The sequence below is a fragment of the Phocoena phocoena genome, chromosome 16 (assembly GCF_963924675.1).
Source record: "Phocoena phocoena chromosome 16, mPhoPho1.1, whole genome shotgun sequence".
In the NCBI taxonomy this organism is placed as follows: domain Eukaryota; kingdom Metazoa; phylum Chordata; class Mammalia; order Artiodactyla; family Phocoenidae; genus Phocoena; species Phocoena phocoena.
The window spans coordinates 26,768,317-26,791,199 of NC_089234.1; the positions used below are offsets into that span (position 1 = coordinate 26,768,317).

The window sequence follows — 22,883 nt, forward strand, 5'->3', positions numbered from 1 at the left end:
TTGTCATGTCACTTTTGGTTCCTCTTGGCTGTGACAATTTCTCAGACTTTCCTTGTTTCTGATGATCTTGACATTTTTGAGGAGGACTGGTCAGGTAATTTTGTAGACCATCCTTCAATTTGGATTTGTCTGATGTTTTTCTCATTAGACTGGGATTATGGCTTTTGGGGAGGACGACTGCAGAGGTAAAGTACCACTTTCATCACAGTATATCAAGGGTACCTACTATCAATGTGACTTACCACTGTTGATGTTGAACAGGTGTTGATCGCCTGGCTGAAATAGTGTTTGTCAGCCTTCTCCACTGTAAAGTTACTCTTTCCTCCTCTTTCCATATTGTATTCTTTGGAAGGAAGTCACCACATGCAGTCCTCTTAGGAATGTGCGTGCGTGTGTGTGTGTGGGGCGGGGGGTAGTTATATGCTCCACCTCCTTGAAGGTGAAGTATAACAAATTATTTGGAATTCTTCTGTGTGGGAGATTTGTAAAATGAACTTTAAAAAATATTAAAATTAATTAGCTTAATTAAATTATATTGAATTAAATTATTTCTTACATTTAGGTGTAAACACCGCTTAGGTTTTTTCTTTAAAGAAAAAACTGATTATGGGGACTTCCCTAGTGGTCCAATGGTTAAGACTCCAGGCTCCCAATGTGGGGGGCCCGGGTTCGATCCCTGGTCAGGGAACTAGATCCCACATGTCGCAACTAAGAGTCTGCATGCTGCAACTAAAGCTCCCGCATGCTGCAATTAAAGATCCTGCACACTGTAGTGAAGATACTGCATGTGGCAACGAAGATCCTGTGTGCCGCAACTAAGACCCGGCGCAGCTAAATAAATATTTTTTAAAAAAAAAGAACTTAGAAAAAACCTGATTGTCTATAAATGGTACAGATGAACCAGTTTGCAAGTCAGAAATAGAGACACAGATGTAGAGAACAAACGTATGGACACCAAGGGGAGAAAGCGGGTGGTGGTGGGATGAATTGGGAGATTGGGATTGACATATATGCATTAATATTTATAAAATAGATAACTAATAAGAACCTGCTGTATAAAAAAATAAATTCAAAAAAAAAGAAAAGAAAGAAAAACTGATTATCTATGTAATATATGCTCATTGCAGAACATTTAGAAAATGCAGAAAAGTGTAAAGCAACAGCACAAAGAACTTCCCGTAACTCCACCTCTCATCAGCATCCATTTCTAGCATATGGACATATTTCCTTCTAGTCTTTTCTGCATAAAGTACTATTTTTAAACAATACTTTAAATTATTTCATATGAAATTAAAATATTTTATCTTTGAATAGGACAAAGATAGTGGATTCATAGAAAAACAGAGCAGATCTTGGTTGTGTTTCTAACAGGATTTCAGAATATAAACTACCAACCTGGTAATTTCTGAAAACAACACCTTAGACTTGATCCTTCTATTTATGAGAGCCTCAAATATTTTTGTATTCATTGTTAGGCCTCTTATTTCTTCTTTCTAATACTCTACTTTGTTCATTATTTTACTATTGCATGATACACATTTTAATGGAATAAATAAAGTTTGAAGAAACTGAGGTGGCTAGTTAAAAACTCTGGCAATGATCTAGGCTTCAAATCTCCAGCTTTCTTGTTGCATGGTGTGTTTGGATGCAGGACAACCTATTCTTCTTTTTGAGCGACTTTATTGATTTTGTAAAGGTGATACATGTTTCTTATTAAAAAAAAATCAAGCAATACAGAAAAGTACAAAGTAAAATCCCAAAATTCCATTACCTAGAAATAACCATTATTAACATCATTCTACGAAGTCTCACTTTGAATATATATAGGTAGGGACAAATTTACAAAAAAGGCTCATAATACATACCATACACACAGTTACTTAAATTTAACATAAGAAATTGAAGCTGAAGCAAAATGAAGGAATTACTAAACTTTAGTTATATATTCTTTTGTAAGATATATTAGTTCCTAAAAATCCTTTTAAAGTCTTGTAAAAAGATTATGAAAAGCATTAAGAGGCTGTAGGTTCTACATGGTTAACCCTTAAAAAGTAACTGAGACATGCAGGATCTACTTTAATTGTTTAGAAGCAGCTTTTATTTAGATATCAGACCTGCCTGATGGTCAGAAGTAAAGTATATTACTAGGTGTGTCTATATTAGTTGTAAGGGATCCTAGAGGACCTTGAATTCAATGCCTTATTCCTATTCCATTTTCTGCTGTGTATGGTGAAGGCACAGTTCAGAGTACAAGCTTTGGGGTTAGACTGTCTAGATTTGATACCTGCTCTGTTATTTAGGAAATGTGACCATAGCCCTCAGTTTCATCTTCTGCAAAAAATGGGCTAATAGTATCTTCCTTATGTGGTTGTTGATATGAATAAGTGAGACAATACATGGAAGGCTCTTATGATAGTTCCTGAAATATAGTAAGTGCTCAATAAATATAAGCTATTATTATTATAAAGGAATAATGGTGAGTGTCTGAGCCAATGTATGACATTGAAAATTGTCATTCATAAAATAATCTCACTCTCTCTCATTCATCTCAGAATAATTCCCCTACTAAATCTGCCTTTAAAGTTAAAGGCTGGGGCCCTGAGGACTTACCTAAGGGGCATGTGGGTGCAGGAGTACTGGATGTGGGAACAGGCTCCTGTCTGAGACTGTCACCTATGTTTATAAGAATGGACGGAACACACAATTCTAGCCTTTTCACAATCTTAAACATATATTATACATTACCTATAACAATAATCACTACTATGCATGTCAGTTACATGGACATACACAAAGAACTTTATATCTGTACTTAAAAATTCTCTCTAAAAGTAAACTAATATTAGTATTTCTAAATTCCCAGTATGAAATTCATATTGTCTCATACAACATAGGGAATATAGGCAATATTTTATAATAACTATTTTTTTGAAAGTTTTTTTTTTTTAATTTAATTTAATTTATTTTTGGCTGCGTTGGGTCCTCCTTGCTGTGCACAAGCTTTCTCTAGTTGCGGCGAGCGGGGGCTACTCTCGGTTGCGGTGTGCAGGCTTCTCACTGTGGTGGCTTCTCTTGTTGGGGAGCCCGGGCTCCAGGGTCATGGGCTTCAGTAGTTGTGGCATGTGGGCTTAGTTGCTCTGCGGCATGTGGGATCTTCCTGGACCAGGGCTCGAACCTGTGCTCCCTGCACTGGCAGGCGGATTCTTAACCACCGTGCCACCAGGGAAGTTCTATAATAACTTTAAGTGGAATATAATCTATAAAAATATTGAATCATTATGCTGTACGTCTAAAATTAATATTGTAAATCAACTATACTTCAATGAAAAAAATTCATATTGAGTCTTATGTTTTAAAATATTATGAATTCCATGTTTTTGGCATTCTAAGTTAAAAGTAGTCCAATGTTTTCAGTTTACTTATTAGTATGCAAGTTTTAAAAATTTAAAATAAAATGCCTTATAAAAACAAGGTAAATTTCACCCCACCCCCCATATTATTTCACTATGATTGGTTCCTGGATTTGAACTTCAAGGGAGTTGATGACTTTTCTGAAAGATGTTCTGAAGTCCAGTGTACTCTTTCTATTTTCTTTTCTGGCTATTAACATATCTATTTTCTTTGATAATAAAACACTATTCAGGTTCCCCATGAAGATATGCATTTACTTTTGTTACAAACCATCTTTTCAGCCCCAGCTGATTTTTTATCCTTTTTTTTTGGCTATTCCATGAGGCTTGTGGGATCTTAGTTCCCCAACCAGGGATCAAACCCAGCCCTTGGCAGTGAAAGCATGGAGTCCTAACCACTGGACCGCCAGGGAATTCCCATCCAGCTGATTTTTTAAAATAACCTGTCTCCAAAAAGAACTTTAAAAGTGCTTTTTGTGATGTAGTTTTTTCCAAGTTTGGTTTAAACCCCACAATGGATTTGTTTTGTTTTGTGGGGGAGGGAGGGTTGATGAAAAATTCTAGCTGCTTCTCTGAGCTGAGACTAAACTGAAGGTTGTTTTTTTTTTTTTTTAAGCTCAGGAATTTAGGGATACATATCACTACCAAATAATAGAATATATGCCAATTTTCCATTTTGGCTTTGCCTTTCTGCCTAGTGAGTACTTTGTCTTATTTTGTAAATCAGTAAACCATAAATTCTAGCTTAAACAGTTCACTTGATATCTAGTTTGGGTGTGAAAGAGGGTGATTTGATAATTTTAAATGATGGTTTAATTTCTCCAACAATGAGGGCAACATGGGGTAAAGAATAAGTTGCATTTGTGTGATTGTGGATTTTAATACTGACTTGATTTATGTTGGGGTTAATTAAATAATTTTCTGTGCTTTCAAGTCTTCCACTAAAAACTAGGTACAGTGTGGATGAACTACTTACGTTTTACTCTGTGTAAAGGAACGGTTAAAAAATAGTCAAACAGTAAGAAATTACAAACGTGTTTAACACAAATATGAACACAAAATGTAGGAACCATATGCTATAGTCATCTCTCTCTTCCTTTCAGAGTGGCTCACAGTACACAACTGTAGCAAAATCAGTAAGTGTTGAATTGATGATATTACCTCAATACTCAGCATTCCTACCTCAACAGCCTTCTAATGGTATGAAATCAGTAGATTTCTTTATAATGATTTCTAAGAGATGGTCTAAATTCTTCAGTTGTACTGAAATGTGTCAAATATTGCTTTTAATAAGTAAACCACTGGCTGGGGTTTGGAAATCTTTTTCTACACAAAGCCTTTGTTGTACCTTTTTTTTTTCCTTCCTTTTGTAGGGTATTTTTTGTAAAAGGATTTGACCTGTAACTATTATTGAGAATTTTCTTAGAGGAGTTCAAAGCATTTTACAGGGATCATCTCATTTATCCCTCGAAAGTAAGGCAGAGGCATTATCTCCACTACAGACTGAGAACACTAAAAGGCCAAGATAGGTGGGGTTTTTTGTTGTTGTTTTGCTAAGATCAAAAAGTAATTCTAGGGCAAAGCCAGATTCCGGTCTGACCTTGTTACATGATGCTTCTGCAGTGACATAATGCAATGTCGTTGCTCTCCTAAGTCTCTCCTTGCCTATGCTAGGTGTTGAATAATTTCCAGAGTCTATTTCTCATTCTTTCTTGCTTCTGAAAATGGATCTTAAGATGTAAATACAAAAGAAAACCCTCAAATCCTTACTATTAGGATTTGGGGTACAGGATACAGACAGGGACAGGCATATTCCTCCCCCACTTCCCAATCTTACTGCCTCCCCCAATGCTGTCCAGTAGAAAAAATAATGTGGGCCACAAATTCAAGTCACATGTATAATTTTAACCTTTCTAGCAGTTACATTAAAGTATATTTAGGCCAATGTAGCAAAAATCTTATCACTTCAACATGTAATTAATATAAAACTATTAATAAGATAGTTCACATTCTTCTTTTATAAGTCTTCAAAATCTGGTGGGTTTTTCACACTTACAGCACACCTCGATTTGGACTAGTCACATTTCCAATGCCCCAAAGCCACGTGTGACTAGAGGGGCCTGTGCAGGACAGCATGTCTAGACTTCAGTAGATTCTTCTAAGCTCTAGCTTCAAATTGGTGGCCTTGTGAATGCAATGGGTGGTGTGGGAAAGGGCTCCTGGATGACCTTGGAGAATCCACTCGCCCTTGTGTGGTGACTAATAGCTTTACCACTTGCTGATACATGACTGGGCAGTTATGGATTCAGGATCTAGAGGACTGCAACCTCCCAAAACGTCTAAAATGCCAGCTCATTGCTAGGACTGTGGTTTACACCCCGTGTGAGAACCCGGCCTACTTCTAGGGATGCAGTTCGTGGGGCCCTGGTACGTGGCCTGTGGAAAGGAGGCATCAGCCGAAGTAGAGGAGGGCTACCGGAGGGGGAAGGCCATCTAAGTGTGTGCTTCTTGAGGGCAGCGGCTAGAACTAAGCGCTTCTTGAACGCGAAAGCTCCTCTTGCCGCCTTAGCCAGGTGCTCGGCAGGCCTTGCATACTAGATGAACGTAAGCTGCGCTTCCTGCACACGCTCCGGGCGGCCCGGGGCATGGGAGGGGGCATATCCCCGGTCTCGGCCCGCACCCCGAAGCCGCTCCACGGCCTCGGGTGTGAGGGGCGGGCCCAGGCCTCGGCCCGCGCCGCCCCATGTGACCCGGTCCGACATGGTGTCGCCTCCTCCTGGGGCGGCGGCGGCGGCGGTGGCGGCGGCGGCTCGGGCTTGGCTCCGCGTCGGGCCGGCTCCGCGGCCGCTCATGGGCAGCCAGGGTGGCTTAGGGGCCCCCGGGAACGGCGGGCCTGGCGAGGGCGAGAGCGGGGAGACGAGGAAACTGCAGGAAGGGAGAGCCGCGAGGGGAAAGCGGAGGAAAGGGAAGGGGAAGGGGAAAGCAGGAGCAGGGCAAGGCGGAAGAGGAAGCGGGGCGGAAGGGAAGACGCAGCCGCCACAGGCGAAGGAGGCAGCGGGGCTGGGGGCCGAGGCGGGAGAGAGGGCAGGCCTGGGAAAGGTAGGAGAGGGAGGCGGAAGCGTAGAGGAAGGGGCGAGAAGGATCGTCAGGGGAGATGAAGGGAGCGCAGGGGCGCGGAAGGAGGCCAAAGGAAGATATGATGGGAAGAAGGAGGAGTGGAGGGTCAGAACTGGACAGCGGGAGGAGGCCAGGCCGGCGAGAGCACAGGGACGAGGGTGTCAGGCTTGGGGCCGCCTCGCTGGGACAGGGGCGGCCATGGCGGCGGCGGCTGAGGAAGAGGCGGGGGCCCGGGAGCCTGCCGGCCGCCCCGCCGCGGGGCCCGCGCTCCTGCGCCTGCCGGAGGAGCTGCTGCTGCTCATCTGTTCCTACCTGGACATGCAGGCCCTCGGCCGCCTGGCTCAGGTGTGCCGCTGGCTGCGGCGCTTCACCAACTGCGACCTGCTCTGGCGCCGGATAGCCCGGGCCTCGCTCAACTCCGGCTTCACGCGTCTCGGCACCGACCTGTAAGCGCCCGCTCGCCCACCCGCTCCCCGCCCCGGGCCGGCCCTCGTCCCGGGAAAGGGCGGGGCGCCGCGGCCTGGTCGGCCTGGGGCTGTGTCGCACCCCGAATTCTGAGGCCCGGACCCGGCCTCCGCCGATCCCTCCCCGAGCACCCTGCTCCTCTCAGAGGACCCCATCCGAGGAGGCCTCCCAACAGCATCCCTCAGTCAGCACCCTCCCCGTGGGCGGCTCCTCACAATTAGCCATCTTAAGCACTCCCGTCAGCTTTTAATTGCGTCTTTTCGCAGACGTTGACCGCCTGGGTTCCTCAGCTCCAGAGGAGCCCGGCTGGTCTGTGGCTTTAGAGGCCTCCACCCGTCCAGGTGTAGGACCCATATCCACTATGTGGCCTTTCAGGACGTTTTTGTGGACGTTCACCCTCTCACCCCCTTCCAAGGGTTGTTAGGCTTCAGAGCGTGGATAAAATCGAATGTGGAGGAAAGGGTTCACACCCCAAAAGAAGGCCCTTGGTCCAAGTGTCAACCATAGTTTACGACTTGATGGAGGCAGAATGACACAAAAAAGGGTGCCTGCTTATGGCAGGGGGTTGGATGAGTACAGTATAGACTGTACACGAAGGCCTGGTATTGTAATTTGGCCTGTACTTGGTAGGATCTGAGACCTGTGAATGAAAAACTTAACCATGTAAGCAGTTAATAGGGAGGGGAAAAAAAAACGTGGAATTGGAGGAGTAAAAGCTTTCAGATTGCACCCAACTCCATGCAATTTGGGTTAAAAAAGAAAAAAGGTAGTTCTAATACAGTATAGCAACATTAAAGAAAGTTGGTTTAAAACATAAAAAGCTATAATACCACCACCTCTAGATAACTATTCAGTTTTAAAAATTACTTTTCACCTGCACACTTTTTCCTCCTCTTAGTTACTATCCTACTGATCCTAACAGAATAGGTGCATAATAAATGTTTGTGGGCTGTACCATGAGATTAAAAACATTCCTCTAATATTAGACTTTCAGGTTGTATGCAGCTTTTTGCTATCAAAGATAACAAGGAAATGAATAATTTAATGCACTTTTTGGTAACAGCTTTATTGAGATATGTCACATACTGTATAATACATATGTCGTTTTGAATTGGTTCCTTAGGATAAATTCTCAATATTGGCATTACTGGATCAAAGGTTATGGTTTGTAAAAAGGTGTTGTACCAAGTTACAGTGACAATAGCAACAAATTATTAAGCTAATTTCATGTAAGAATTTAAAAAATCTTTGCTGTGTTAGTGGACATATAATGGTATCTCAAAATTTTGTTATTTTGCATTCCTTTACCACTGACCAGCGTAAATATTTTCCCCTGTGTTTGTTTCACCTGTGAGATTGTCTTTTCCTAGCCTTTGCACATTTATTATTGGGGTCCTGAAGTTACTGTTATAAAGGATTCCAGTCCTTGTGGGTCATAGATATTAGGCTCTAGTATGTCATCTTTGATGCAAATATTATATTTTCCCCAGTTTGTTCTTTTTACTTCACTGTTTTTAGCCTATAGAAGTTTTACATTTAAATATATCAGAATCTGTCAGTTTTTATGTGATTTTTAAATCTCCCCCACCCCTGCAAACTGAGAAATTTATGATTTCTCCACAGACCTGATAAGTCTTCTCTGATATTCTGTTGGTCTTCCTAAAATTTGATTTTTAAAAATAGTTAACACTTTGATTAATATCACTTTTGTTTTGGTATAAGGGGTGAGTTCAACCTTCTTTTTTTCTAAACAGCTACCTAGTTACCACTACACTTTTTGTTAAATAATTCTTGTCTTTCCCTTTAGAAAGACAAAAAAATTTTGTTTTAGAAAGCTTACTTTGCCAGATATTAAGTTTATATATCTATGTGTATATACAGTCACACATACATACATATTATATATGTATATATATTGGGTCTATATCTGAACTCTCCATTTTGTTCCACTGATGTATTTTTCCATTTCCATTCTATTTTAAATATTGCCGCCTTTTGACAGTCTAATATCTGTTAGGTTTAGATTATCCTTGTTGGATTTGTATGTGTGTGATGTCTTCACTCTCACTCAACACCCCAGCAAAAAAAAATTCTGTGCGTTTTCAAAAGTTTCTGTGGTTTTCACTATAAAGTTTCTACATGTCTGTTGTTACACTTATTCCTAAGTATTCCTAAATATGCTATTCATTTTGTTTTTATTGTGAATGCAATCTCTTTTTCAGTATGTTTTTCAGCTGGGTATTATTAATGATGTCCAGGATTGCTACAATCTTTTGGAAATTTTGAACCTGATAATTTTGTTTAACTTTTATTATCTCTAGTATGATTTTGTTGTTGATGATAATGATTCTTTGGGATTTGGGGGGCATGCAAGTCTTATTACCTTCATTTTTTGTAAGAAAAACTCTTTCAAAGAACATGTCAGTTGACCTAGAAGAGAAGTTGTCTAAAATGCCCGAAACCCAAGTCAGCCATGGCAAAATTTGGCTTTCTTGTTTATAGAGATTGAATGAACAAATGAAAGAATTTATGTTTATTTTTCTTTCCTTTTCAAATGCTCTAAGAGATAATGTGAATGAGTGTGCATTCTATAAGCAATAATAACAAAATGAAAATCAGTTTATAGTATAAAGTGCTTTGAGACTGCCAGGTGATTTGGCTTTATTATTTATTAGCCATGTGTGTTTTGATTTCTTGCCTATGTCCTAGGCTGTGGTATCTCCAACTTTCTAGGGAAGTTGTTTTACCACAGCACTTGATAAAGAGCAGGGTCACTGCTCGTATTTTCTGAGTTGAGGGGAAAAGCTATGCGTGTTACAGCAGGTGGAGAGAATCTTTACCAGTGTGGTCTGTTTTTGGACAGCTGCAGAGATGTGATAAGCCACCAAGAGAGGTGGTTGTCATCCCTGGAGGGAGATGGCATGTACCCCAGCCCTCTTAGGGCATCAGGGAGCTTGGGCCCAAAGTTCAATGAAGGTACGGCTGGTTGGATAGTGGCAGGGCTGTAGTTCATATTTTGGGCTAATTAACTGCACACTGGACAGTAGGATAAGTTTTTATAAGCACAACACAAAACTGCATTTTATCAGAAGCCACACAACTTCACTGCCCCGGAGTTTTATCATCTATAAACAATGGGAATAACATATCCAGTAAAATGAGACTTAAATGTTGTGATGTGTAAGTGATAGCACAGTTTTCAGCACATAGTAGGCACTCAATAAATTGGTGTAAAATGGAACGTTTTAATTGCTTGTCTTCTCCTCTAGTCAGTCTATATAGCAAAAGTGAAGATGGTTTGACTTGAAGATGCTGCCTAAAGACAGGAGGTGGGGAAAACACACACACACACACACACACATACACACTGCTTAGTTTCCCTCACCTGTCCTGAATGTTTTTGGCAACATGACAGCAGAACCTGTGAGCTTTAGGGTCTGTACTCCCTCCCGAAGAGCCTCATGAATTCTCGGAAACACAAAGTGAGATTTACTGACCTTCCGGCCCAGGGCAAGTCCCATTCAGTTTGGCTGTTCCTAACTGATCATAGCTTTGTTGAGTAAGATGAACTGCTTTGGTTCCTTGTGATTTGTTAATGGTCTATACTTGTGCTTGAAGGCATTTTGGCCACTTTAAAACCACAAACAAATAATTTGCTTCCCTTTAGGCCTCCTGCCCAAACAGTGAGCACTGGTAGGTATCCTGAACTTCTTTTTTAAGTGGACACAAAGACAGCTTGAGTCAGTCATCTGGTTTAAAATCAGTCTTATTTGAAAGTTTTATAAAGCCTGGGGGAATAGAAATATCTTTAATATAAAAATCAAGGAAATGTTTCATATAGCAATCTTTTAAGTTTTTCCTGAACAGTAGGGGCAAAACTAAGCTAGTTCAGTCTTCAAGAACAAAACAGTGAAATTTAACTCCGTCAGTTTATAATGTAGGCTAAATGCAAGAAGTTAGAAAGTATGAGAGGTGGAAGAGCAAAGGTGCTGTTTGTAAATTCTGATACTGTAAAATTAACAAGAGCAAAGAATGGAAAGAAAAAAGTATATCCATGTATGTAAATCTATTTTTAAAAATACTTTTGCAGTACTTCTCCTAAATTAAGTCCTGTATGTTTTCAAACTTGAATTTTATTTTAAATATCCTTTGAGCATTACCTGGGTGCTCTCTTGCATTTGCCTGTGATAGATTTGCCTAGAATTAACAATAGGTGTTTAGGGAGTCAGGCTCTGAGGTGTTTGCCCTGGCATGTACATTCATTCCTCAGCCAGGGTCTAGTAGGCTTGGAGCTCTTTGAGGCCAGGGGAATGGGGTATCTATTTCAGTGATGATTAACGTCCAGAGTGGTGAGATGGACACAGATAAGCAGAGTGTGTTTGTTTGTTTTAAAATGATTGCACCTAAGAGCATTTTTTTGACCCAGAAAGCATAAAGTTTCCTAACTCTGAACAGAGAAGGCATTGCTCACTGGTTACTTTTAGGGCCTAAACAGTGATTTTCAGAAAACAATTAGCAACTTAAAGTAGCTTTGGCTCTCTCCTTCACCTTTCTGCCTTACCTAGGAAGCAGTCACTTACTTGTTCTCTGGTTCATTGAAAGGTTTCTTATATGGATGTATTTATCTTCAACTGTTTTGGAAAGGCCTTATTTTTAATGGTTTTGTGAGTTAATAAAAGTGAGTTCAGTTTACATGTTTAAAATAAATGAAACAATACACCTGTGGAAGCAGGAAATGGTCTAGTACAGTCAGTACCTCCAAATGCAAACTGGAGGAATGCAAGAGGCCTTTTCCTCCAAGACTGTGAGAATATGGAAGCAGCTTATATCCTTTCCAGTCTTGTAAAACTTGAATAGTAGGGGATGAATTTCCTAGCTTTCAAGGCAGAATCATGGAGAAATCCAAAGTCCTCATAATCTACAAGATAAACAATTTATTTTGAATGAAATCTCTGAAAATACTTTAATCCTCTCAGTTTTCTTAGTTTCAGTTTTCTGTGTCTAGCCGTTTCACCTTAGGTAGAGATTGTGCTTGAGCTGCTTGAAATCAAACGGGCAGTGAGGTTACTGATGAAGCATACACATTTTTTTAAAAATTATTTTTGAGTGTTTTACATAGAAAAGAATTACCTTTGTGTGACAACTTAACCTTAACTCTGGATTGACCCTGGCATTGGATTAGTTTCTGCTCCTTACTCATAACCATGGAATAGGGAGACTTTTAGGTAGACTCTTCTTGAGGCCAGGCTTCAATAAATTTTGAAAATTTAAGACGAGATTGACTGTTTGGGAAAATGAGAAGTTGAGTTTTGAATTTCCAGTGAAAATTGACATGCCCCCTACTCTGATCTACAGAAACAGATTTTTGATAAACTCCAGAATTTATCTCAGGTGTGTGTGTCAACCATCCGATGAGGTTGAGAATCCAAAGATTTGGTTTATCCTTGAGGAAAGTCCTTTCTATTCAGCAATCTTGCCCAGATTTGAACAGCTTTCAGATGGAACTCCAGGTGTAATCAGTAGAAGCAAGATGGTTGTGCTAATTAAGAATATGTTTATGAATCTTGAATCATGTAAAGGCTTGAACTGTATCTAAAACTGACTGAGACTATCTGGAGAAAGAATTTATCTCTTGTTAGAGGTTTGGCTCCTTTGTCTCAACTTTGAGTTAGTTCTTCGTTATATCCAAATTGTCCACGTTGCCCTCCCTGGGAGTCTGGGCCACCCAATGGGCCTTTGTGCCTGCCCCTCTTTAGCCGACAATTAATTGCCAGTACATTCTTTCTTCTTCTCCTTCTTTTTTGGTGTTTGACATGAGCTCAAATTGTTGAGAAAGGTGACAACTGTGAAATGAAGACAGGGCTTGAAGACACCTTAAAAAATACATGCAAAGGCCACTAAATGACAAGAGCAGACTGCCAGGCTCTTTCAAAACATCACCACGTCTGTTGACTTTCCATTCCTTGTTCGCAGCACAAAATTGGAGGTCAAAGAATCATAGGAGTTAGAGATGGAAAAGACATTTGGGGTCAGCCAGTTCATGCCTCCGCCTCCTCCTGCCCCTGATTCCAAATCATTCCGTACATTATATTTTCTCCCCCAGCCCTTGTACAATTTTCACAGTCTTCACTCGACCCCGGCTGTCACCTTTGGGGAATGATGCTGGAGGCTCTGTCCAGTTTCTCCTCGGCAAAGAGAGATATTGCCTGTGCCCCCAATTGACATTCGTGAACTTCTTTGTTGGTGGTCTCAGCTGAGAGGCTGAAGGCTAACTGGAAGTCTCTCTGCTGCCTGGCAAGGGGGTTTTCTAGACAGAACTGAGGTGCATTTAGTGTATGATGATGTTGGGGAAGGGGAAAAGGGCCGGGGTACAGTGCAACCAGTGCAATTTGTTCCTATACTTTTCTCTAGGAAGGCTTTTGACCTGAAAGGAGGGGTGTGTGTGTGTGTGTGTGTGTGTGCGCGCGCACACATACATGAGGAATGTGGCATTGGGGAGGTGGACAGAGACAAGGAAGTTACCTTGAATAGGAGTTTGATAAGAACCCTAACTTGGATATTGGTGGGTTAAACAAACAAAAAATGCTAGTCCTGTGAAGTAGTAGATGATTGTTTTAAGAAGTGCATGTTAGGGGGACTTCCCTGGTGGCCCAGTGGTTACAAATCCGCCTGCCAATGCAGGGGACACGGGTTCAAGCCCTGGTCTGGGAAGATCGCACATGCCGCTAAGCCCGTGCGCTACAACTACTGAGCCTGTGTTCTAGAGCCCACAAGCCACAACTACTGAGCCTGCATGCCATAACTACTGAAGCCCTCGTGCCTAAACCAGTGCTCCTCAACAAGAGGAGCCACTGAAATGAGAAGCCCAAGCACCGCAACAAAGAGTAGCCCCTACTCGCTGCAACTAGAGAAAGCCTGCGCGCAGCAGCGAAGACCCAACGCAGCCAAAAAAAAAAAAAAAGTCTGCATGCTGCAACTAAGGTCCGGTGCAGCCAAAATAAATAAATAAAATAAATAAATATTTTAAAAAAAAAGTGCATGTTAGGGAAGAAATAGGTATTAGAAGTTTCAGCTTAGAGTCAAGTTGAGGAGAACAGAAAGGCTGGAGGCAAGTATTTTGGTCTAGGGGACACTGTTGCTTTTGGGGTCTCCCCTTTAAGAAAGTAGAAAAAGAGCTGTCTTATGTTCACTGGCTACATGGTTTGGCAGGGGGAATGGTCATTTTTCGAGGCAGCTTTGGAAGGTTACCCCCAGCTCCCCTTGTTCCAGCAGCTGTTGGGAGCAGTCCGAAGGGGGTATTATATTTCTTCTGGTAACTCTGCCAAGAATGAGAGGAAATCCACAACCTGTGGGCTTTTGGGGGGGATGGGGATGGGGTGGCAGGTGATGGGACAGGGAAATTAAATTGTTTTACAGTAAATATGTTGAGATACTTTTCCTGGAAAGCTGTTTCACTGAAAGGAATGATATTTCCCCTGCTCACTAGCTCTGTAACTGGTTCTTTCTCTGTGGAGAAAGGGAAATAGTCCTCTTCCAGTACTTCTTTTTCTTTCTTCCCTGTAGATCCAGCTTTGATCTCCTATGTTTCTTAGAATTTCCTTTAGAAATTCCACACTGAAAAGGTGAGTCAAGATTCAGATCCAGGTGGTGTGTGTGATTAAAAGGGGCCTCCCTCCAGAAGTGAGTTACTAAAGGGGAACCTCTCATTCATCCCTTATCTTCGCTGCGGTTTGACTTTATCATAATTGCCTAGAAACTGGAGATTTCTGGAGAAACTGGAGTAAAAACTTTCTGGGTGGCGTCTGGTTCATGTTCTCTCCATCTCTTCATCCAGGCTGGAAGGGCATCAGGGGTTTTTGAAGCCTGGCCACTTGGGCTGAGAACCTGTTTTGGTGATTAATATGAAACACAGTTGCAAGATTAAAAACAATAAAAAACAACCCTGAGAAGCAGAGCAGTATAATTATTCCTCACATTTCAGATGGAGAGCCCAGGGAAAAGTCATTTTGAAGGTATGAGAACAAAATCCACTTCTGAGTCTGTGGTAGTGCCTGATTCATGACTCAGAAGATAGCCTGTTCACAAAAAACAGTGGCATCTTTCTTGCTGTTGTTTATTCTCAGAAAGTGCTACCTCAGCCTTTCTGAAAGCTGTATTGTGGGATTCTTGAAAAACTGATTCTGTGATTAAATGAGTGTGGGAAATGCTGTGTTCCACATCCCCTCTCTTGGGGATTCACAATGCCCATTGGTAAATTAAAGGCTCAGAGAAGTCCTGTGCTAGAGAGACCTGTTTAATTTTGTTTCAGTATTGTCCAAAATGTCTTGACCATAAAATTCTTTTTTCTCCTGCTTAATATCTCTTAACCTCTTGCGGAATACACACACTGGTCAAGTGCCCTGCAAATGTAGAACTTGACCAATAGCAGGAGGAAATGAATGTGAACACGGCCCTAAATCCTAAGCTCACATAAAGAATCAGGGTTATGGCCAGTGCTTCAGAAACTGCTTTGGACAGCTTTGACATGTGGGTGACACATTAAGATACTTCATCTGCTCAGATTCCTTCCCTTGAACCTCTCTAGCATAAGAATTTGGAGGGCTTGGTTGAATTTCTGAAGATGTGGTATACTGTACATTTTTAGGAAGGGCCTTTGGAGCTTAAAGGTAGTGTGTCTAGGCTCCTGAAAATCTATAGGTATTGTTGAAAGTGTGACTTTCCAAAGGGGGAACTGTATTTCTGATAGATACCTAAGCAGTATCTATCAGAATACCTACTATGCTAGGACCACGGTTCTTACCTTTGTGTCTAAGACATATTTTTGTATGATGTTAAAACTTTTGATAGTACATTAAAGGATTAAAAGATGAATGTCTTTTTTTTAAAAAAAGCAGGTTTCAGAAAGTTGAAAAACCTGTCCATTTACTTGTTCACTGTTTGGTATGTTACTGTTTGAGTAGAACTGTTTACTGCCCTGACCTTGTTCTCTTATATCTTTTGAGGTAAAGTTTATATATGTTCCTTTGAACACGCAATCTTTCTCTTTTTCTCAGCCAGTTGTGTCATGAGCCATCTTGTGGCTCCGTGGTTTGTCTAACAGATATCTTCATAAAAATGTAGATCTTTGGTTGAATGAAAATAAAGTTTATAAATCATTAAAAATTTTATGGCACACTTATTCAGGGTTCCTGGTATATCACTGCTCTGCAGCATACTGGTTGAGATACACTTTTAGAAGTACTAAGAGTTTTAAGACTCAATCCTGTGGAATTTATGACTGTATTGGACAAACAAGACATACAGCTGTGAAAAGCTAACAGTGCCTCAGTTTATGGTAGGTTCAGTCTAAGGGTTCACATGAGAGAGAGAAGAATGTTTGGAGGAGTCAGGGAAGTAGAGGCTTAAACTGGATTTTGAAGAAAAATGGGTGAATTTGACTAGTGCCCAAAGGGGGAAGCATGCATTTGTCAGGGACAAAGGTAGGCTGGTTCTGGCAATATAGGAGAAGGTATGGGGATAGGAATGAAAGTAAAAGAGAGATGGCTTCACTGGAGTTCAGTTGCAGAGTGTGGAGCCATGGGAGGTGAGGTTGAATTGAGTAAAGGGAGCTGACATTTGGAGGCCTTTCAAGGGAGATGTGGGTCTGCTCCATGCTCTCCTTGCCTTTGGTCCTGTCCTCATGATCGGCATGTTCCCTGTAATCTCACTTCTCCTTGGATGTTGAGGCTGTTCCCTATTCCCTGGCCAGAAGGATAGGCAGTTTAACACAATATATGATTTTTCGCTGATTTATTTTGAACCTTAATTATAGACCTCTGCTTCTGAGGCCATTGGAGGATTTAGTCTAACGTATAAATGAAGAGTTAGAAGCTTCTTGTCTTGGGCTGTTTAAATACTTGTACATACATTAGAGCCAAATTCTTAGTATTGGTAGCAGAGCTGGTGGGCACAGCCAGTATGGTGGGAAATCTGCTTTCTGGTGAGCAAGAAGATCAAAGAAATCGAGACAGTGTTGAGTTAAAACTCCAAGCCCCCAAGCATCATTTTACATAGCCCTGTCTCCCGTTCTTAGCCCACTTCCCCTTGAGATGGCCTTGTTCTACACTTGTGGACAGACACCCTCCTTTACTGAATAGGCAGCAGGAAGTTATGCTTATGGAAATCATGTCAGTCACACAGGTAGGCAACATTGGCGGTATCAAGGGGAATCAAACTTCAAGATGGGGCAAAGAGGGAAATTGATTTGTGATACAGGAGGTTTCTGATCTCAGAGACTGTGCAGGTAAATGCCTCTCTAATATACTCACACTTCCCCTCCTTCATCCCCCAGCCATTTTTCTTCAAATTCGGTTTATTTATTTGCTTTTGGTTTGGGGTGTGAGTGAGGAGAGGTGAAATGAAAGGGGACTCTAGATAACTTCCTAGATTAATTTCTGTCCCTCTGGACTCACTGTTGCCAAGATTTTAAGGGGCCTGATAGCTTACTGTGGGTGCATGTTGTGTTGTTTTTGTTTAAAATAGGTCATGCACCCAGGAATGCAGTCAAACTATAATGGTGACTAAGTGCCGGAAAGCTGAGAGGGAGGGGGGCCAAGTAGAAAAATGAGCCTGAGGCAAGAGAAAGAGGGCTGGGAAAATGGAAGTTCCACCAGGCCCACAGGCCAGGTTAGAGATTCCTCCATGCATTAATAGCTGTGCCAGAGGTTTATTTACAGGGCACTAATCATTTTGGGGGGGAGCACCCCCACTTTATACCAGTAACTTGAAGAAACGGCCAAGCTGAGAGCATTTCAAGGATGGGAGCAAGAGTCCTTATTGAATTCCCAGGGGCACCTGCTCCTGTCTTCTCAGGCACTTTGGACTTGTTCTGCCGACTCCCTTTGACTAGGTTGTGACAGATCCCTACAGGGAGGGAGGGATACCTGTCTTCAGAGAGAGGAGTTTTTTTATTCCTTGTGATTTTTCAAGTGTTGAAGCCAGTAAGAATATAGATATGATTTGGCCACCGGCTAGGGAAACTAACCATCAGAAAGAACTGAACAAACAAAAGGGATAAAAAAAAAAAAAAAAAAAGCTGAGTTTTTAAGCTGCTTTTAACAAAGTGTAACTGTTTCTCAAGTGAAAGCCAAATGGAATGTTTTTAAAAAGTTGAAATTTGATTTGAAAGACCAGAGCCAAGTATTTTGGTTATGGTGTTGGTTGTGGGAGAGGATGCCTGCACCTGCTGCTTGGTAGCAGCATCTAAAGTTCAACTTTGAAAGTTTCTTGCTTCTGTGATCAGGCCCTCAGGGCAGTGCTTTGACCCTTAGTAAAGTGTCACCAAATGGCAGTTAAGTGACCAGGGAGATGAGAGAAGTATTGTCCTTATCCCAATTCAGGAAATATACTGATTCTTTCTCCCTTGTTTCCTTCCTGCTATGATCCAGAATATTCAATTTTTGGTTTCACCTCCACCTACTAACTTAGACCTAACTCAAGAGGAGAGGTTAACTATGAACAATCTCCTCTTTTATATCTGGGAGGGACATGTAGATAAGATTTGATAGTGGGTCTAATCTTTTTCACTAAGAGTTCAATTCTTTTGGTCCATCCTGTTGACTGCCTTTTATGATCCGAGGTTTTCTAACCATCTAGTAGTGTAGGTCACTCTCTAGAAATGTGAAACTGGGGACCACATTCACCCAGTGGAATAATTCAATAATATATTTTAGCTTTAACATGTGTGTACCCAAATCCTAATCACTCAGCCTGAAAGAGGGCTAATATTTGACATTAGAAGAACAATTTCCAAGAGTTATAATTAAATTAGTTAGAAGAAAAAGAAATGATTATTAGATTAGCTTTAGTGATGTCACTATTCATCGATATAAACTACTACTATATTTATATTTATGTAAAAATAATTAACCTTTTTCAAGTGATTTATAACTTATCCTGTATTTTGTTTTAGTTGTCATTTTAAAACACCATAATTGTGTGAAATACTATCCTTATTTCATAGGTGCGGATATGGACAGTTAGAGAAGCTAGGTAACCAGGGTTATATCATTAGTAAGAGGCGGAACTGGGGCCCAGATCCCAGTTTCCTATGTCTGCATTCTGTGCTTTTCTCACAACTTCATTTAATGCTATTTAAATGAAAGTAAATTAAAAGGTTAAAGGTGAATGAAAAGACCAAAGTATCAGCAATTATGTGATACATATTTAAAAAAATACTTCCTAAACTCTATCTGTTTACCTCTTCTGAGCTATTTATGGAGACATAATTTTACGTAGTATCGCCTCACCTTTACCTTTATAAATTTGACTTTGTTTTAAAATTACCACTACTTGTTACAGTAATTTCCAAAATGTTTTGCAGTGCTCACATTTGTCGTTTCTAATAGCAATATGTTCCATTGTGTTAGTATACCGTTTTCCCCCACAGACAGATATTTGGGCTATTTCTAGATTTCAGCTCTAATATACAGCTGCAACTATAAATATCTTTGTAAAAAAATATTTTTCTTTTGAATTATTTCTTTGTGATATAGTGTTGGGAATGCTGAGTCAGAAGCTATCATTTAACTTCTTTTCTTGACAGAATGCCTTTCCGAAAGGCTATACCAGAGTGTTACTAGCAATATATAAACAAACCCAAATCCTTTTATCAAACCAAAGCTAGTATGTGGTTCTTCCACTTAATAGATGTGAGGTGATACTTTATATTAATTGTTTTAATGTGCATGTTTGTAAACTATTACTGTTTCGGGATGTTTCCCCAGTGTTTATCATGGGAACTCTGTGTGACTGTTCTGTTTTTTTTTTTTTAAATAAATTTATTTATTTATTTTTGGCTGAGTTGGGTCTTTGTTGCTGCTCGCGTGCTTTCTCTAGTTGCGGCTCTTCGTTGTGGTGCCCGGGCTTCTCATGGCGGTGGCTTCTCTTGTGGCGGAGCACAGGCTCTAGCTGTGCAGGCTTCAGTACTTATGGCTTGCGGGCTCTAGAGCGCAGGCTCATTAGTTGTGGCGCACGTGCTTAGTTGCTCCACGGCATGTGGGATCTTCCCGGACCAGGGCTCAAACCTGTGTCCCCTGCATTGGCAGGTGGATTCTTAACCACTGCGCCACCAGGGAAGCCCCTGTGTGACTGTTCTTATCTGCTATTTGATATGGATGACAGAGTGTTATCCTGATAGATTTTTATCAGTCCCCTAAAAGCTTTAGGGATAAAACTTTAGGGATAAAACCCGTAGCATTAATTCTTAATTTTCCCCTGCTCTGTTCCTTCCTTGTTAATCTCTTTTTTAATCTCTTTTTTTCTTCTATGCAGTATTTAAAATTTAAATACTTTAAAGCCTTTTAGTTAAAAAAACTATTTTAAATGTACTCTTTTATTTTGGGGGAATTTATTATACCTATTGTGATATGAAATGAAAATTTTTTGCTCTGTTGACATCCAGTTTTATCAAAAGCATTATTATTATTTTAATGAGTATTTTTATCTTTACCAAAATATTACATTGTAGAAAAATTGGGAAATACATTAAAATACAAAGAAGAAAGTTAAAACACCCAAAGTTGCCTGTCCACAGTTAACCATTTTAGAGTCTGGAAATCTTCTAGTGTTCTTTCTAGGCATGCATATTTTTCTTCCCTCCCTTCTTTCTAATAAAGCTGGAACATGTAATACAAACACAACAGCACTAATTAAGTAGTGATTTCTTTCCTTACTTTGAGATTTTACTTTGTATCTTTTAGAATCTTGAAAGCAGGACTTGCTTGCTGTCTTTTAGTAAAGGGTAGTAAAGGTGAAGATATAGTAGATACTGGAAGAAATGTTTGTTTCTCTCCTTTTCTCAGTAGACATGACAAGTTATTACCCTGTGTCCCAAGCAGTGTACCATGTATTGTCCAGTGGAGCAAGTCAAGGAGACACAGGGGAGATATGGGGGCCTGAAATGGAATGTTCAAATTCTTGCCCACAGTTTCAAAATTCCGTCCAAATGTGCACTTTCACAAGGGACTTGAGCTCTTCTCCCTACCCCCTACCACTCCAACCCACCCCAAAACTATGCCATTCACGTTGCTGCTGAGCTCCCTCATCTCTTACTGCTCCAACTTTCTTCATCCAGAAAGTACTACTGACACTTCCCCTTCAACATTTTTTGAATGAAAAATTTAAAACATAGAAAAGTTGAATGAATTGTATAATGAACACTCATACACCCGCCACCTAGATTGTACAGTGAACATTTTACTATGTTTGCCTTATCATGCATTTAAAGTGAGTTGCAGATATCAGTATACTTCACCTCTAAACAGTTTTGCGTGCATACATATCATTGACTAGAGTATATTGGTTTATGGTTCTTTTTTTTTAAGAAAAATTTATATACAATGAAATGGTCAAATTTTAAGTTTATCATTTGATACGTTTTTGACAAATGCATACACACTTGCATGACCCAAATTCCTTCAAGATTTAGATATAAAGTGTTACCCCAGAAAGCTTCTACATATTCTTTCCCAGTCAATTCCCATCTCCACCCTGGTGGTCAACACTGTTCTGATTTTTTTCACCATTCATTAGTTATTCTTCTAATCAAACTTCACATAAATGGAATCATACAATATGAACTGTTTTGTGTAAGGTTTCTTTCATTCAGAATGTTTTTGAGATTCGCCCACATCATTGTGTGTATCAATAATTCTTTCCTTTTTATTGCTGAGTAGTATTCCATTGTATGAATATGCACCGAAGTGTGTTTATCCATTCTCCTTTTGATGGATGCCTGGGCTGTTTATAACTTTTGGCTATTATGACTAAAGTTCCTATGAATAGTCTTGAGTAAGCCTTTTGTGGACATATGCTTTCGTTTCTCTTGGGTAATTGCTAGGTCATAGAATAGGTATGTGTTTGGATTTATAATAAACTGCCAGACCTTTTCCCAGGCTGTACCACGTTCATCTCTCACAAGGATGTAGGAGAGTTCCTTATTCACACACACACACACACACACACACACACACACAGGGAGGATTTCTTCATATTTTGGGGCTTGTGTATTCATTTTGATGAGCAGAAAATTTTAATTTTGATAAAATCGAATTTATTGGATTTTTCTTTTATGTTATTGCTTTCTGTGTCTTAAACTGTTGTCTACTTCCTGAGCCACAGAGATATTTTTATATTTTTTCTTCTAACAGCTTTATAGTTTTAGATTTTATGTTTAAATCTGTGATCTATTTTGAATTAATTTTTCTGTATGGTGTGAGGTAGGGATTTTTTTTTTTTCCACATGGCTAACCAGTGGTCCCAGTACTCTTCGTCATCCCTTCTCTGTTAGATAGCTTTGGCATCACTATGGACACTCTAAAGGACAGGCTGTTCTCCTTGGCTTTCTTGATTATCCTAGTGTGGAGGGAGAAGAGTTATTTCTTACTTGTCTCCTAACCCGTTCACTTATATTCACATATTTTCTGGATGTTCTGAGTCCCGACTTGTAAAAAAAAGCCCAGGGAATTTTCTCTGGTTGGCAATGAGTTGTAGTGATTGGATTATCTGCTCTGTCTGGACACAGGATGGCCAGTGTACCAGTGAAGGAACGGGTGAAGGTATCTCAGAACTGGAGGTTGGGGCGCTGCCGAGAGGGGATTCTGCTGAAGTGGAAATGCAGGTAAGTAGCCTCTTGACTCTTTCAAAGCTACCTGGGACATTAAAGAATGCTGGGAAATGAAAAATCTAGTCCTAGCTGGAGTATAAATGTGCCTGTCTTGGGTGATGGGGCACTGGTGATCCTTTAAATACCACAAAAGGGGCATTGGAGGGACAACTTTTTTTCACATTTAAAAAAAGATTATAAAAAATGTAATTTATTTTAACAGATCCCATATTTTTATGATTATAAGA

General features: G+C 40.4%; 1 protein-coding gene across 1 annotated transcript in view; it reads left to right on the plus strand.

The window, feature by feature from the left end:
* Positions 1-6,260: 6,260 nt before the first annotated feature.
* Positions 6,261-22,883, plus strand: part of FBXW4 (F-box and WD repeat domain containing 4) — an 80,777-nt gene continuing 64,154 nt past the window's right edge. The window contains exons 1-2 of the mRNA XM_065894352.1: positions 6,261-6,973; positions 22,555-22,650. Coding sequence (XP_065750424.1) covers positions 6,261-6,973; positions 22,555-22,650 — 809 coding nt within the window. The remainder of the gene's footprint in view (positions 6,974-22,554; positions 22,651-22,883) is intronic.